We start from the raw sequence: 17,105 nt of genomic DNA, 5'->3' as shown, positions 1-17,105 counted from the left end.
CCGGTTATTCATTCAGTCTAATCTACAGAGAAACTATAGACTGACATTATTAGTACGTACTATTTCTGCGGTGTGTCCCCTAAAGGTGTGGAAACATTTCCCTGTTTCAGTGCTCCATAACCTGCAGGTTTTATCAAAGGAGCCTGTGGCTATCTTATCCCTGAGAGAGAGAGAGAGAGAGAGAGAGAAAGAGAGAGAAAGAGAGAGGAAAGAAGGACACTGGGCTACTGTTATGACTCAAAATGACAAATGCTCTCCCCACATAACACCCTGGAGCCACCCAAACCCACAGACTGACTGAGTGAGTGAACGTGTGTCTGATTTAATGGGTTTGCAGTATATTTGGACCATATCTGACTGTGGCCATATCACAGTGTGTGTGTGTAGCGATACAGATAGAAGTGCACAATAAATGGAGTGCAATAAAACATACAAAGCATCTTTTCATTTTTACATGTTTATGCATTTTTGTATAGTAACATAAAAATCCACACATCGTCTTACGCTGCCACCAAAGTTTGATCCACACACAAGAAATGTTGGTCAGATTCTACTCAGGTGAAAGCATCATCATCATCGTCGTCGTCATCATCATCATCATCATCATAAGGACAGCCTGTTTCATTTCACATGTATCACTCAATGACTGCTCATTAAGTTTCTCCAATCATCCATGATACATTATTATACTGCTATCTTTATAATCTGTTATCATCTGTACCATCCGTTACAGTGCTGCTATCTGTATAATCTATAATTATCTGTTTAATGTGTTATTATCCATGTAATCTTCTATTATGCTGCTATCTATGATAGGATACTATCTAACCGGATGTTACGATTAAAGCTTAATATGCACAGTTTTAATACACTTTCACTGATATTCCAATATATTAGACTGTCTCATACTGTCATTAAACCATCTCATTATAATGCATTATACCACCTCATTATACTGTCTCATTATAATATATTATTCCATCTCATTGTAATACATTATACCATCTCATTATACTGTCTCATTATAATATATAATACCATCTCATTAGACTGTCTCGGGCGGCACGGTGGCGTGGTGGGTAGCGCTGTCGCCTTACAGCAAGGAGGGCTTAGGTTCGATTCCCTGGCTGGGTGATCAGGGTCCTCTCTGTGTGGAGTTTGCATGTTCTCCCCGTGTCTGCGTGGGTTTCCTCCGAGTTCTCCGGTTTCCTCCCACAGTCCAAAGACATGCAGTCAGGCCAATTGGACATGCTAAATTGCCCCTAGGTGTGATTGTGTGAGTGACTGTCTGTGTCTGTATGTCTGTCTGCCCTGCGTTGGACTGGCGACCTGTCCAGGGTGTATCCTGCCTTCCGCCCGAAGACTGCTGGGATAGGCTCCAGCACCCCCCCACGACCCTGACGGAGAAGCGGCTTAGAAAATGGATGGATGGATGGATGGATTATACTGTCTCATTGTAATACATTATACCATCTCATTATAATGTCTTGTTACAATGCATTATACCATCTCATTATAATGTATTATACCACCTCATTATACTGTCTCATTATAATACATTATACGGTCTCATTGTAATACATTATAAGATCTCATTATACTGTCACATTATAATGCATTATACCACCTCATTATACTGCCTCATTATAATATATTATACCATCTCATTATACCATCTCACAGTAATACATTACACCATCTCATTACACTATCTCATTATGATATTTTATACCATTTCATTATACCATCTTATTGTAATACATTATACCATCTAATTATATTGTCTCATCATAATGCATTATACCATCTCATTATAATACATTATATCGTCTCATTGTAATACATTACACCGTCTCATTATAATACATTACACCATCTCATTATACTGTCTCATTGTAATACATTATACCATATCATTATACTGTCTCATAATAATACATTATACCGACTCATTATAATGTATTATACCGTCCCATCAAACTGTCTCATTACAATGCATTATACCGTCTCATTATACCGACTCATTATAATACATTATGTGTGTGAGTGTGTGTGTGTGTGAGTGTGAGTGTGTGTGTTAGACTGTGTGTGCGAGTGTGTGAGAGTATGTGAGAGTGTGAGCAAGACTGTGTGTGTTATTTACCCATAGGGGTTGTTGAAAGCAATGGCGTAAACAACGTTTCTATGGCCCTCCAGCGTCTGCAGCTCCTCTCCTGATGCCGTGTCCCATATTTTACACGTCCTGTCATAGCTCCCAGTTATAAAACTGCAGAGGGACAGAGAGAGATAGAAAGGGAGAGAGAGAGAGAGAGAGAGAGAGAGAGAGAGAGACAGAGAGAGAGAGAAACAGAGAGAGAGAGAGAGACAAAGAGAGAGAGAGTGAGAGACAGAAAGAGAGACACAGAGAGAGACAGAAACAGAGACAGAGAGAGAGAGAAAGGGAGAGAGAGAGAGAGAAAGGGAGAGAGAGAGAGAGAGAGAGACAGAGAGAGAGAGAGAGAGACAGACAAAGAGAGAGAGGGTGAGAGACAGAAAGAGAGACTGAGAGAGAGACAGAGAGAGAGAGAAAGAGACAGAGACACAGAGAGAGAGAGAGAGAGAGAGAGAGAGAGAACTGGGGTGAGGGAGAGCTGAGAAGAAGGGAAGAAGAGTGGGAGGCAGTGGAGGGGGGAGAACGTGAGTGGTTCAGATAAACTCACCTTGACCCTGATTTATTGAAGGCAACATTCGTCAGAGGCAGGATATGGGCCTGGAGTGCCTTCAGAGAGAGAGAGAGAGAGAGAGAGAGAGAGAGAGAGAGAGAGAGAGACAGAGAGAAAGAGAGAGAGAGAAAGAGAGAGTAGAGGGAGAAACAGGGAGAGAGAGAGAGAGAGAGAGAGAGAGAGTAGAGGGAGAGAAACAGAGTAGAGGGAGAGAGAGAGGGAGAGAGAGGGAGAGAGAGAGAGAGAGGGAGAGAGAGGAGAGAGAGGGAGACAGATAGTGAGAGAAAGAGAGAGAGAGCAGAGAGAGAGCAGAGGGAGAGGAGAGGGAGAGGAGAGGGGAAGAGAGAGAGTAGAGAGAAAGAGAGAGAGAGTAAAGTGAGAGAGAGAGAGAGAGAGAGAGAGAAAGAGAGAGAGAGTAGAGGGAGAGAAAGCGAGAGAGAGAGAGGGGAAGAGAGAGTAGAGAGAAACAGAGAGAGAGTAAAGTGAGAGAGAGAGAGAGAGAGAGAGAAAGAGAGAGAGTGAGTAGAGGGAGAGAAAGCGAGAGAGAGAGAGGGGAAGAGAGAGTAGAGAGAAAGAGAGAGAGAGTAAAGTGAGAGAGAGAGAGAGAGAGAGAGAGAGAGAGAAAGAGAGAGAGAGCAGAGGGAGAGCAGAGAGAGAGAGTGAGAGAGAGAGTAGAGAGAGTGAGAGTAGAGAGAGTAGAGAGAGAGAGAGAGAGGGAGAGAAAGAGAGAGTAGAGGGAGAAACAGGGAGAGAGAGAGAGAGTAGAGTGAGAGAAAGAGAGTAGAGGGAGACAGAGAGTGAGAGAAAGAGAGAGAGAGCAGAGGGAGAGCAGAGGGAGAGCAGAGGGGAAGAGAGAGAGTAGAGAGAGAGAGAGAGTAGAGGGAGAGAAAGCGAGAGAGAGAGAGGGAGAGGGGAAGAGAGAGAGTAGAGAGAAAGAGAGAGAGAGTAGAGGGAGAGAGTGAGAGAGAGAGAGAGTGAGTAGAGAGAGTAGAGAGAGGGAGAGAGAGAGAGAGAGAGAGTAGAGAGAGTAGAGAGAGAGGGAGAGAGAGAAAGAGAGAGTAGAGGGAGAAACAGGGAGAGAGAGCGAGAGAGAGAGAGAGAGAGAGAAAGTGAGAGAGAGAGAGAGAGAGAGAAAGAGAGAGAGAGAGTAGAGGGAGAGAAAGAGAGTAGAGGGAGAGAGAGAGGGAGAGAGAGGAGAGACAGGGAGACAGATAGTGAGAGAAAGAGAGAGAGAGCAGAGGAAGAGCAGAGGGAGAGCAGAGGGAGAGAGAGTATTACACAGTGATGTGTTAAATGCATTAATTTGTCCTCATCTTTAATCTGTGTAATTTCTGTGGCGCCTTTGATGCGCCAAAAACAGACAGCGCCACTCAACCACCTGCTGCCATCTGGTGGCTAGAGTACGAGTTGCTTTTACTCAAACAGGCCAAAGCTAAATCATTTATAAAGAGCACAATGTATTCTCATTTTTTATCTCATGCATTCAATATTTACTGTATTTTCTAAATTTGATATTCATCATAATAAATATCTAATAAATAATCTGATTGGTTCAGTCTTGTTTCCTTGTTTCTTGTTTCCTACAAAATAAAAATAAAATCTCTATAATAAAAGCTCTAAATCTAAAGACATCTCAAAGAAAGAATACAAGTAGTTATATATACAGGGTATGTTAAAAAAAGATAAAGATAGTAATTTTAATTATATTTTCAATAGAGATATAAAAGGAAGAGTCAAATGTGAATCAGAAGAAGTGCATTGGTTTAACATCTGAGGATCCAATCAGCACTAATGTCAGCGTGTATGCAGCTTATTTAATAGCTCTAAACCTGCACTTGTCAGTGTGCAAGATCTATTATTATTATGAGCAGAAATGGAATATAGTAAACAAAAAAAAGTTTTCCCTAGTGTACAATCACCTGCAACTATGAATCGCTGTGTTTTTGTCACTCAGAATGAGTCCAAAAACCTGTCTAAATCAGTGCACTAATACAAATTATACGACAGTGAGTTCTAGCCAGGCGAGCTGATTGGTCGAGAGGCATCAAACTGCTGTTATTTCACCATAACATCACAGGTTTTTCACAAACACTGTATCACTCCGCTGAGACGCCTGACAGACTTTGACAGCTATAGGAGACACTCAAGCCATCAGAACGTTTTCACTTCTTACTTTCCCACAAACAGAAAACGGACACTGTTAAGATCACATTTGACTGACAGCTGATTTGGTCAGACTCTGAAGATGAGACGACACTAAATTCCCAAACTGTTGTCACCACTAAGCAGCTTTTGACAGAAGAACAGCTAAACAACCTGGAATCAGCCAGAAATTAACCCAATACCATTCGCCAAACATGTGGTCTGATCTTCAGAGTAGGACCAAATCAGACTGAGCCATAAAACTGACCCAATAAAAAACTGAAAAGCTGCTCAGTGGTGACAGTTTGGGAATTTAGTGTAAGGAGCTGGAGAACGAACTGCCTGCTGTGCAGCGAGTGGGCGGAGCTCGTTACTCTGACGTAGCAACAAGCTGCATGTTAAGGAACTATAATTTGGTGGAAGGAACTGAACATTAAAACATATTAAATGCTGCATTCACGGCCCAGTTTATTAATTTCTGCTGTATTAATGCTGTAGAGCACTCGAGGAGTGTGTTATCACCAATAACTTCACGGCTATGATGTGCGACCAGGTGTGGTCAGGTGTGCGTACCTTGAACAGGTAGAACTTGCGATTGTCCGGCTTGCTGAGTTTGTCCTGCAGTCTTTGGATCAGAATCTTCACCTGCTCTGCTCGGGACGCCGTGATTAGTGGCTCCACTCTCCTGATCTCTGATAGAACCTCATTCACATCACACCTGCAGCACAAACATCTACAGTGACCACCACAATCACAATTAAAACCATCGTTTGGCGATTTATTTCTAAGGGCATAGGCTTGATTTTGATATTGGTGGAGACAAAAAAGTGGTCTGCAGGGGGGCCGCATCTGCATTTATGACAGACCGCTGACCAATTTAATGTCAATTAGAGCCTTAATTTACAGATATGGTTACCAACGCACTCATAAGAGCAAGAAGCAGATTAACTTCACTCCAGCCAGAGAGCAACCATCAGCATCTCTTACACATCAGCATCATAAATAACAATGCACAGCATATGAACAGTAAGGGAAGACATTTATGGTTTAGTTGTGTATAATTGTTACCACACTTCTGGAAAAAAAATCAAAAAGGTGTGTTGTTAAATATATAAATATGTATTAAAAATGTGTTTATCAGTTTGTGTGATTCTCTGTGTGGAGTCGAGTGTAATGAAGGTTTCAGATGTAGCTAAACGTATTGACTGACTTGCACTGTACTTTACATTGACCACAAACATCTGCAATCAGACTCTCACACCCAATGTACATCACATAAACAAGATATCAGATCAGCCCTGCGCCTCACAGAGTAGCAATACCTACAACCCTCGCTTCTGTCCTGTTAAAGGAACATTAGATCAGATTTAACATGAAGATTTTGGCTAAAAATGCCCACCTTGCGCTTCCATTAACTGGCCACTTTATTAGAAACGGCTACCTTGTGTTTCCACTAAATGGCCACTTTATTAGAAACACCCACCTTGCGCTTCCATTAACTGGCCACTTTATTAGAAACGCCTACCTTGTGTTTCCACTAACTGGCCACTTTATTAGAAACACCCACCTTGCACTTCCACTAACTGGCCACTTTATTAGAATCGCCCACTAACTGGCCACTCTATTAGAAACACCCACCTTGCGCTTCCTTTAACTGGCCACTTTATTAGAAACGCCCACCTTGCGTTTCCACTAACTGGCCACTTTATTAGAAACGCCCACCTTGCACTTCCTTTAACTGGCCACTTTATTAGAAACGCCCACCTTGCACTTCCATTAACTGGCCACTTTATTAGAAATGCCCACCTTGCTCTTCCACTAACTGGCCACTTTATTAGAAACGCCCACCTTGCGTTTCCACTAACTGGCCACTTTATTAGAAACGCCCACCTTGCGTTTCCACTAACTGGCCACTTTATTAGAAACACCCACCTTGCACTTCCACTAACTGGCCACTTTATTAGAAACACCCACCTTGCGCTTCCGTTAACTGGCCACTTTATTAGAAATGCCCACCTTGCTCTTCCACTATCTGGCCACTTTATTAGAAACGCCCACCTTGCGTTTCCACTAACTGGCCACTTTATTAGAAACGCCCACCTTGAGTTTCCACTAACTGGCCACTTTATTAGAAACGCCCACCTTGCGTTTCCATTAACTGGCCACTTTATTAGAAACGCCTACCTTGCGCTTCCATTAACTGGCCACTTTATTAGAAACGCCCACCTTGCTCTTCCATTAACTGGCCACTTTATTAGAAACGCCCACCTTGCGTTTCCACTAACTGGCCACTTTATTAGAAACGCCCACCTTGCGTTTCCACTAACTGGCCACTTTATTAGAAACACCCACCTTGCGTTTCCACTAACTGGCCACTTTATTAGAAATGCCCACCTTGCATTTCCACTAACTGGCCACTTTATTAGAAACACCCACCTTGTGCTTCCACTAACTGGCCACTTTATTAGAAACGCCCACCTTGCATTTCTACTAACTGGCCACTTTATTAGAAACACCCACCTTGCGCTTCCATTAACTGGCCACTTTATTAGAAACGCCTACCTTGTGTTTCCACTAACTGGCCACTTTATTAGAAACACCCACCTTGCACTTCCACTAACTGGCCACTTTATTAGAAACACCCACCTTGCGCTTCCATTAACTGGCCACTTTATTAGAAATGCCTACCTTGTGTTTCCACTAACTGGCAACTTTATTAGAAACACCCACCTTGCTCTTCCACTAACTGGCCACTCTATTAGAAACACCCACCTTGCGCTTCCTTTAACTGGCCACTTTATTAGAAACGCCCACCTTGAGTTTCCACTAACTGGCCACTTTATTAGAAATGCCCACCTTGTGCTTCCACTAAATGGCCACTTTATTAGAAACGCCTACCTTGCACTTCCATTAACTGGCCACTTTATTAGAAACGCCCACCTTGCGTTTCCACTAACTGGCCACTTTATTAGAAATGCCCACCTTGCGCTTCCTTTAACTGGCCACTTTATTAGAAATGCCCACCTTGCTCTTCCACTATCTGGCCACTTTATTAGAAACGCCCACCTTGCGTTTCCAATAACTGGCCACTTTATTAGAAACGCCCACCTTGAGTTTCCACTAACTGGCCACTTTATTAGAAAAGCCCACCTTGCGTTTCCACTAACTGGCCACTTTATTAGAAATGCCCACCTTGCGCTTCCATTAACTGGCCACTTTATTAGAAACGCCTACCTTGCGCTTCCATTAACTGGCCACTTTATTAGAAACGCCCACCTTGCTCTTCCATTAACTGGCCACTTTATTAGAAATGCCCACCTTGCATTTCCACTAACTGGCCACTTTATTAGAAACGCCCACCTTGCGTTTCCACTAACTGGCCACTTTATTAGAAACGCTCACCTTGCGTTTCCACTAACTGGCCACTTTATTAGAAATGCCCACCTTGTGCTTCCACTAACTGGCCACTTTATTAGAAATGCCCACCTTGCATTTCCACTAACTGGCCACTTTATTAGAAACACCCACCTTGCGCTTCCATTAACTGGCCACTTTATTAGAAATGCCCACCTTGCGTTTCCACTAACTGGCCACTTTATTAGAAACGCCCACCTTGAGTTTCCACTAACTGGCCACTTCATTAGAAATGCCCACCTTGCGTTTCCACTAACTGGCCACTTTATTAGAAATGCCCACCTTGCTCTTCCATTAACTGGCCACTTTATTAGAAACGCCTACCTTGTGTTTCCACTAACTGGCCACTTTATTAGAAACACCCACCTTGCACTTCCACTAACTGGCCACTTTATTAGAATCGCCCACTAACTGGCCACTCTCTTAGAAACACCCACCTTGCTCTTCCTTTAACTGGCCACTTTATTAGAAACGCCCACCTTGCACTTCCATTAACTGGCCACTTTATTAGAAATGCCCACCTTGCTCTTCCACTAACTGGCCACTTTATTAGAAACGCCTACCTTGCGTTTCCACTAACTGGCCACTTTATTAGAAATGCCCACCTTGCTCTTCCACTAACTGGCCACTTTATTAGAAACGCCCACCTTGCGTTTCCACTAACTGGCCACTTTATTAGAAACACCCACCTTGCGTTTTTTCCACTAACTGGCCACTTTATTAGAAACACCCACCTTGCTCTTCCACTAACTGGCCACTTTATTAGAAACGCCCACCTTGCGTTTCCACTAACTGGCCCCTTTATTAGAAACGCCCACCTTGCATTTCCACTAACTGGCCACTTTATTAGAAATGCCCACCTTGCGCTTCCACTAACTGGCCACTTTATTAGAAATGCCCACCTTGCGTTTCCACTAACTGGCCACTTAATTAGAAATGCCCACCTTGCGCTTCCACTAACTGGCCAGTTTATTAGAAACGCCCACCTTGCTCTTCCATTAACTGGCCACTTTATTAGAAACGCCTACCTTGCGCTTCCATTAACTGGCCACTTTATTAGAAATGCCCACCTTGCTATTCCATTAACTGGCCACTTTATTAGAAATGCCCACCTTGCGCTTCCATTAACTGGCCACTTTATTAGAAATGCCCACCTTGCATTTCCACTAACTGGCCACTTTATTAGAAATGCCCACCTTGTGCTTCCACTAACTGGCCAGTTAATTAGAAACGCCCACCTTGCATTTCCACTAACTGGCCACTTTATTAGAAATGCCCACCTTGTGCTTCCACTAACTGGCCACTTTATTAGAAACGCCCACCTTGCTCTTCCATTAACTGGCCACTTTATTAGAAACGCCTACCTTGCGCTTCCATTAACTGGCCACTTTATTAGAAATGCCCATCTTGCTATTCCATTAACTGGCCACTTTATTAGAAATGCCCACCTTGCGCTTCCATTAACTGGCCACTTTATGAGAAACCCACCTTGCTCTTCCATTAACTGGCCACTTTATTAGAAATGCCCACCTTGCATTTCCACTAACTGGCCACTTTATTAGAAATGCCCACCTTGTGCTTCCACTAACTGGCCACTTTATTAGAAACGCCCACCTTGCATTTCCACTAACTGGCCACTTTATTAGAAATGCCCACCTTGTGCTTCCACTAACTGGCCACTTTATTAGAAATGCCCACCTTGCGCTTCCACTAACTGGCCAGTTTATTAGAAATGCCCACCTTGCACTTCCACTAACTGGCCACTTTATTAGAAATGCCCACCTTGCGCTTCCACTAACTGGCCACTTTATTAGAAATGCCCACCTTGCGCTTCCATTAACTGGCCACTTTATTAGAAATGCCCATCTTGCTATTCCATTAACTGGCCACTTTATTAGAAATGCCCACCTTGCGCTTCCATTAACTGGCCACTTTATGAGAAACCCACCTTGCTCTTCCATTAACTGGCCACTTTATTAGAAATGCCCACCTTGCATTTCCACTAACTGGCCACTTTATTAGAAATGCCCACCTTGTGCTTCCACTAACTGGCCACTTTATTAGAAACGCCCACCTTGCATTTCCACTAACTGGCCACTTTATTAGAAATGCCCACCTTGTGCTTCCACTAACTGGCCACTTTATTAGAAATGCCCACCTTGCGCTTCCACTAACTGGCCAGTTTATTAGAAATGCCCACCTTGCACTTCCACTAACTGGCCACTTTATTAGAAATGCCCACCTTGTGCTTCCACTAACTGGCCACTTTATTAGAAATGCCCACCTTGCGCTTCCACTAACTGGCCAGTTTATTAGAAATGCCCACATGGCATTTCCACTAACTGGCCACTTTATTAGAAATGCCCACCATCTGCTTCCACTAACTGGCCACTGTATTAGAAATGCCCACCTTGTGCTTCCACTAACTGGCCACTTTAATAGAAACACCCACCTTGTGCTTCCACTAACTGGCCACTTAATTAGAAATGCCCACCTTGCGCTTCCACTAACTGGCCAGTTTATTAGAAACGCCCACCTTGCTCTTCCATTAACTGGCCACTTTATTAGAAACGCCTACCTTGCGCTTCCATTAACTGGCCACTTTATTAGAAATGCCCACCTTGCTTTCCATTAACTGGCCACTTTATTAGAAATGCCCACCTTGCGCTTCCATTAACTGGCCACTTTATGAGAAACCCACCTTGCTCTTCCATTAACTGGCCACTTTATTAGAAATGCCCACCTTGCATTTCCACTAACTGGCCACTTTATTAGAAATGCCCACCTTGTGCTTCCACTAACTGGCCAGTTTATTAGAAACGCCCACCTTGCATTTCCACTAACTGGCCACTTTATTAGAAATGCCCACCTTGTGCTTCCACTAACTGGCCACTTTATTAGAAACGCCCACCTTGCTCTTCCATTAACTGGCCACTTTATTAGAAACGCCTACCTTGCGCTTCCATTAACTGGCCACTTTATTAGAAATGCCCATCTTGCTATTCCATTAACTGGCCACTTTATTAGAAATGCCCACCTTGCGCTTCCATTAACTGGCCACTTTATGAGAAACACACCTTGCTCTTCCATTAACTGGCCACTTTATTAGAAATGCCCACCTTGCATTTCCAGTAACTGGCCACTTTATTAGAAATGCCCACCTTGTGCTTCCACTAACTGGCCACTTTATTAGAAACGCCCACCTTGCATTTCCACTAACTGGCCACTTTATTAGAAATGCCCACCTTGTGCTTCCACTAACTGGCCACTTTATTAGAAATGCCCACCTTGCGCTTCCACTAACTGGCCAGTTTATTAGAAATGCCCACCTTGCACTTCCACTAACTGGCCACTTTATTAGAAATGCCCACCTTGTGCTTCCACTAACTGGCCACTTTATTAGAAATGCCCACCTTGCGCTTCCACTAACTGGCCAGTTTATTAGAAATGCCCACATGGCATTTCCACTAACTGGCCACTTTATTAGAAATGCCCACCATCTGCTTCCACTAACTGGCCACTGTATTAGAAATGCCCACCTTGTGCTTCCACTAACTGGCCACTTTAATAGAAACACCCACCTTGTGCTTCCACTAACTGGCCACTTTAATAGAAATGCACACTTTGTGCTTCTACTAACTGGCCACCATATTGGAAACACCTAACTCTATGCAGGTGTACGGTACAGGCTGTGGTCCATCTGTTGCTATACTGTTAAGCAGGCTTCCCCAGCCAATTCATCACTGGTCAGATTCTGACCACAGGGCTGCTGCTGTGTGGTTTTATGTGACATATGTGGTTGGTGGATCATTCTCAATGCAGCAGTGACGCTGAGATGGTGGTGTGTGTGGTGCTGGTACGAGTGTATCAGACACAGCAGTCTTTCTGGAGTTTTTACACACACCAGTGTCACTGCCAGGTTTAGTGTGGTACACCACCCAAAAATAGCCAGACATCAACCTGTATCAACCTATATGAACCTATTCACTCTGAACTCGCTCAGGAGCGTTCCCCTAGTGTCTGAGAAAACTGGAAGACACTACAGAGCGTGAATTCTCCTCTCTACAGGTTCTCTGTTACGACCCAATCCACCGTGTTTGTTGTTGTCAGAAACGTTTTACTCTGGATTGCCCTCTCTGGTACATCAACAGATGAGCTACAGTCTCTCACCGTACACCAGCAAGGTGGAGCTACAAGGGTTTCTGATAAAGTGACCAGGGAGTGTATAATATGAGTGCAGGGTCATGGAGTTCAGTGCATCACTCATCACTTCAATCAGAGTAAATCTCACTCGGGGGTCAAATCCAGCAGGTCAATGGATTTAGTCCTCTGCTGTCCTCCTTTCTCATAGTCCAGAATTATTCCTGCACACAGAAGAAGAACGTTTTACTTGTCAAGGTTCTGTATCCAGAACAGAACCTCAGGATAAGGTCAGTACACTCTTAAAAACATGGTGATGATGGCTCTGTATGGAACACTGACAACTCAAAGAATCATTTGCTTACCTAAATGGTTGTTTGCTGGATGAGATCATTCTTCAGATTGAAGAACTGCTGTACATGGTTCTACATAGAATCTTTTTCAGAATGGTTCTACATAACACTAACAAGTGCTCTTCTATTGTTACACTGTCACTCTTGTATATGATAGCGGAACCTTTTTGGTGCTATAAAGAACCATGCACTGCATATTTCCCATCAATCCAAAGAACCATTTCACAATGTAAAGAACCCTTTAAGCAGTGGTTCTGTGAGTGTTCACAGTTCTACACAGATCCTCAAATACAGGTGTTGTTGCTGCAGTGAAATAAAGACTGTAATAAATGTGAAAGTATCTTTCCAAAAGCAACTTAAGTACATTTTTACAAGAAAGGGATCGTGAAGGGTTCTTTAGTGAAGGCAATGGTTCTAATCAGAATCGGAATCAAGCTTTATCACCCATCCAAATCATTGAGTTCAGGTGTTCCAATAACTTCCATGGCCACAGGTGTATAAAACCAAGCCCGTAGTCCTGCAGACTGCTTCTACAGACATTAGTGAAAGAATGGGTCGCTCTCAGGAGCTCAGTGAATTTGGCCCCTTAGTTCCAGTGAAAGGAACTCTTAATGCTTCAGCACCAAGAGATTTTGGATAATTTCATGCTCTCAACTTTGTCGGAACAGTTGCTCCAACATGACTGTGCACCAGTGCACAAAGCAGTTACATAAAGACATGGATGAGCCAGTTTGGTGTGGAACTTGACTGGCCTGCACAGAGTCCTGACCTCAACCCGACAGAACCCCTTTGGGATGAATTAGAGCGGAGACTGCGAGCCAGGCCTTCTCGTCCAAAATCAGTGTCTGACCTCACAAACACGCTTCTGGAAGAACGGTCAAAAATTCCCATAAACACACTCCTAAACCCTGTGGAAAGCCTTCCCAGAGGAGTTGAAGCTGTTATAGCTGCAAAGGGTGGGCTGACATCATATTAAACCCTATGGATTAAGAATGGGATCTCACTCACGTTCATATGCGTGTGAAGCCAGACGACAGAATACTTTTGGTAATATAGTGTATGTTTACAGATACAAGGAATTTGGTTTTGGTTACAGGAGCTCACAGTGCACAGCATCAGACAAACATGTAGTAAATAAAATAAAATAAAATAAAAAGATACAATAAAACACGCATTTCTTACTCATACACACACACTCACACACACACACACACACACACACACACTCACACACACTCACACACACTACAAAAATCACTTCACGCTTAAATGATTCTTTGCACGGTGAAATGGTTCTTCTGATTGATGGAGAACGTGTTGCAAATGGTTCTATACAGAACCTTTTTGAAAGAACCCTTTTCAGAAACTTTTTCTATATCGCACCAAAAACAGTTCTGCCTGTTACAATGCAAGCCTGTAACCATAGTAGAACCCTCTCTGCCGCTTTACAGAACCACATACAATACATTGGTCTGAAATGGTTCAGATGTCTTTACAGTGGTGGTGATAGGAACCAAACGTCGCCATGACTACAACACAGATATAGACATTTTATTTACCATCCAGAACCATCAGAGAACCTACACGAGTCTTCTGAGTTTATATGGAATGTTGATGATGGAAAATAGTGGAAAATCTGGAATAATAAGTTCCTTTCACCACCACTGTGAACAGTTCTGACTCGGTAAGTTTATCTAGAACAGAGCGTTTCACACTAAACCGCTCTGACCTGCTCTGTTTACGTCTTAACCAGTTAATTATGCTCAGAAACTGTGAAAAATCGAGTTTCCCTTTAAATACGTTGTCTGTTAACGTAAGTTAGTTTAGTGCAACTAACGCCGTCTAACTATTTAGGCAAATTCGTTAATAAACCGCGAAGAAAAAGAGATAAACAGACGTTACGACACTATTGGGAACAATTTCATTAATAAGATGCTGATATAAAGTCTTACCTGGTGGATAATAGCGAATATGAAGCCGTTTCAGTCTCATTTCTCCCTTAAGGCGCTTTTACAAACACACCGTTACCGTGGTGACGGAGCTGCGCCACAGCGCCCGGTCTGCGCATGCGCACGCGTCTCTTATTATGTAATTTTGTGAATTTTTGTGTGTGAATTGTGTAATAAAATTTTTAAACTAAAAAATAAAAATACAAACAAAATAAAATAAATATCTATTGATGATTTTCGAACATAATTACTTAAAACTACTACAAGTGGATGACTTTTTTATTTTAACTTTTTCTTTATTTTGTGTTTTTCTTTTCCTCTCCGCTGTAAAAGCACTTTGCTTTTATGTTGTTTTGGACCCAGTGATTTTAGTGCTTTGAATCAGATTTTTAAAATCAACTGGACTGAAAAATCCTTTAAAAATCCAGTTTATCTCACGTCATGTTTATTTTTTTCTCAGTTGGGAGGACTGGAGCTTGTTTTAGTTTGTATAACAAATATAACATTGACAAGATTCCCATTTTTCTTTCTGATTTCCATAAACAGGGACTTTTGGTCTGGTTGCTTTTCTACAAGCCAAGTTTTTCCCCAACTAGTTATTTCATCTGGAATAATAAGGACATGTGTTTGAAAAGGAAGTTGCTGTTCTTGGAAATTGGTTTAGAAAATAAATTGCACTGGTAAGTCCAATGTTTAATAAAGAAGGTCATTTATTTACCCATGAAAATTCCTATTATTCCCAAACATTATGCTACTGTGTGTGATGCAGTCCCTTCAGGAGTGGGAATGTTGTATAAGAGCTCTATTTATTTAGCATGTTCTGTAAAAGATTCATGCTTGGTTTCAGAATGAGAATGTTTCTGTTCCACATATGATTGCAGTTTTGAGCAAATCTGTTAAAGATATCTGTTGGTATTACCCAAAGTATTTAATCAATAAGTATTTACCATATTTACCCAACAAGTATTTACTTTATTTACCCAATAAGTATTTACTGAATTTACCCAATAAGTATTTACTGTTTTTACCCAATAAGTATTTATTGTATTTAGCCAGTAAGTGTTTACTTTATTTACCCAACAAGTATTTACTTTATTTACCCAATAAGTATTTACTGTATTTACCCAATAAGTTTTTACTGTATTTAGCCGATAAGTGTTTACTTTATTTACCCAATAAGTATTTAGCCAGTAAGTGTTTACTTTATTTACCCAACAAGTATTTACTTTATGTATCCAATACGTATTTACTCTATTTACCCAATAAGTATTTACTGTATTTAGCCAATAAGTATTTACTGTATTTACCCAATAAGTTTTTACTGTATTTAGCCGATAAGTGTTTACTTTATTTACCCAATAAGTATTTACTGTATTTAGCTGATAAGTGTTTACTTTATTTACCCAATAAGTATTTACTGTATTTACCCAATAAGTCCAATGTTTAATAAAGAAGGTCATTTATTTAACCATGAAAATTCCTATTATTCCCAAACATTACGCTACTGTGTGTGATGCAGTCCCTTCAGGAGTGGGAATGTTGTATAAGAGCTCTATTTATTTAGCATGTTCTGTAAAAGATTCATGCTTGGTTTCAGAATGAGAATGTTTCTGTTCCACATATGATTGCAGTTTGAAGCAAATCTGTTAAAGATATCTGTTGGTATTACCCAAAGTATTTATCCAATAAGTATTTACCATATTTACCCAATAAGTATATACTTTATTTACCCAATAAGTATTTACTGAATTTACCCAATAAGTGTTTAATTTATCCAATAAGTATTTACTGTATTTACGCAAAAAGTATTTACTTTATTTACCCAATAAGTATTTACTGAATTTACGCAATAAGTATTTACTGTATTTAGCCAATACGTATTTACTGTTTTTACCCAATAAGTATTTATTGTATTTAGCCAGTAAGTGTTTACCATATTTACCCAACAAGTATTTACTTTATTTACCCAATACGTATTTACTGTATTTAGCCGATAAGTGTTTACTTTATTTACCCAATAAGTATTTACTTTATTTATCCAATATGTATTTACTGTATTTACCCAATAAGTATTTACTGTATTTAGCCGATAAGTATTTACTGTATTTACCCAATAAGTATTTACTGTATTTAGCCGATAAGTGTTTACTTTATTTACCCAATAAGTATTTACTGTATTTAGCCAATAAATGTTTACTTTATTTTCCCAATTAGTATTAACTTCATTTACCCAATAAGTATTTACTGTATTTACCCAAGGTATCCATTGATATGAGCACTTTTTGTGGCCTATAACCAGAAACCTTTTGTCATCTATTTTGGCTTTGTGATCAAACTCAAAGACTATGGCAAAATATTTGTTAGCTTTATCGTGGAGATTATTTATAGTGAATTTGTTTTATTTG

General features: G+C 41.3%; 1 protein-coding gene across 2 annotated transcripts in view; it reads right to left on the bottom strand.

The window, feature by feature from the left end:
* Positions 1-14,790, bottom strand: part of daw1 (dynein assembly factor with WDR repeat domains 1) — a 35,430-nt gene extending 20,640 nt beyond the window's left edge. For both annotated transcript variants that reach the window (XM_037539801.1, XM_037539800.1), the window contains exons 1-6: positions 14,704-14,790; positions 12,550-12,622; positions 5,418-5,562; positions 2,700-2,758; positions 2,144-2,266; positions 61-160 (exon numbers count right to left, since the gene is read on the bottom strand). In XM_037539801.1, the coding sequence (XP_037395698.1) occupies positions 61-160; positions 2,144-2,266; positions 2,700-2,758; positions 5,418-5,562; positions 12,550-12,622; positions 14,704-14,743 (540 nt within the window). In that variant the 5' untranslated portion in view covers positions 14,744-14,790. The remainder of the gene's footprint in view (positions 1-60; positions 161-2,143; positions 2,267-2,699; positions 2,759-5,417; positions 5,563-12,549; positions 12,623-14,703) is intronic.
* Positions 14,791-17,105: the final 2,315 nt, after the last annotated feature.

This window comes from Pygocentrus nattereri, chromosome 7 (assembly GCF_015220715.1).
Source record: "Pygocentrus nattereri isolate fPygNat1 chromosome 7, fPygNat1.pri, whole genome shotgun sequence".
Lineage (NCBI taxonomy): Eukaryota > Metazoa > Chordata > Actinopteri > Characiformes > Serrasalmidae > Pygocentrus > Pygocentrus nattereri.
The sequence above is the reverse complement of the archived record's forward strand: the minus strand, read 5'-3'. Positions and strand labels throughout refer to the sequence as shown.